We start from the raw sequence: 307 nt of genomic DNA, 5'->3' as shown, positions 1-307 counted from the left end.
ATACAGCTCCTCTTACGTGCTGCAACACAAAACCCCTACTGCAGCAGCAGCAGCAGCAGCAGCAGCAGCAACCGCAGCAGCAGCAGCAGCAGAAACTCTATCACCACAACCACCATCCGCTGCAGCAGCAGCCTCTCCACCCCCTCCAGCAGCAGCAGAACCATCATCATCACCACCATCACCATCACCACCATCATCAGCATCAGCAGCAGCAGCACCAGCACCAGCACCAGCAGCAGCAGCAGCAGCAGCAGCAGCAGCAGAGAGTGTATACAGTGTATCTTATGATTCTTCTTTGCCTGCCAGC

The 307-nt window shown here is 56.4% G+C and overlaps 1 protein-coding gene across 1 annotated transcript in view; it reads right to left on the bottom strand.

Moving 5' to 3' along the window:
- The window catches only part of EMH_0057050 (uncharacterized protein), a gene marked incomplete at both ends in the record, with an annotated part of 893 nt that extends 690 nt beyond the window's left edge, over window positions 1–203 (bottom strand). Inside the window, one exon of the mRNA XM_013497423.1 lies at window positions 105–203. Within this exon, the coding sequence (XP_013352877.1) occupies window positions 105–203 (99 nt within the window). The remainder of the gene's footprint in view (window positions 1–104) is intronic.
- Between the last annotated feature and the right edge of the window lie 104 nt (window positions 204–307).

This window comes from Eimeria mitis, genomic scaffold (assembly GCF_000499745.2).
Source record: "Eimeria mitis Houghton genomic scaffold, Emh_scaff2665, whole genome shotgun sequence".
Taxonomy (NCBI): Eukaryota; Apicomplexa; class Conoidasida; order Eucoccidiorida; family Eimeriidae; genus Eimeria; species Eimeria mitis.
The sequence above is the reverse complement of the archived record's forward strand: the minus strand, read 5'-3'. Positions and strand labels throughout refer to the sequence as shown.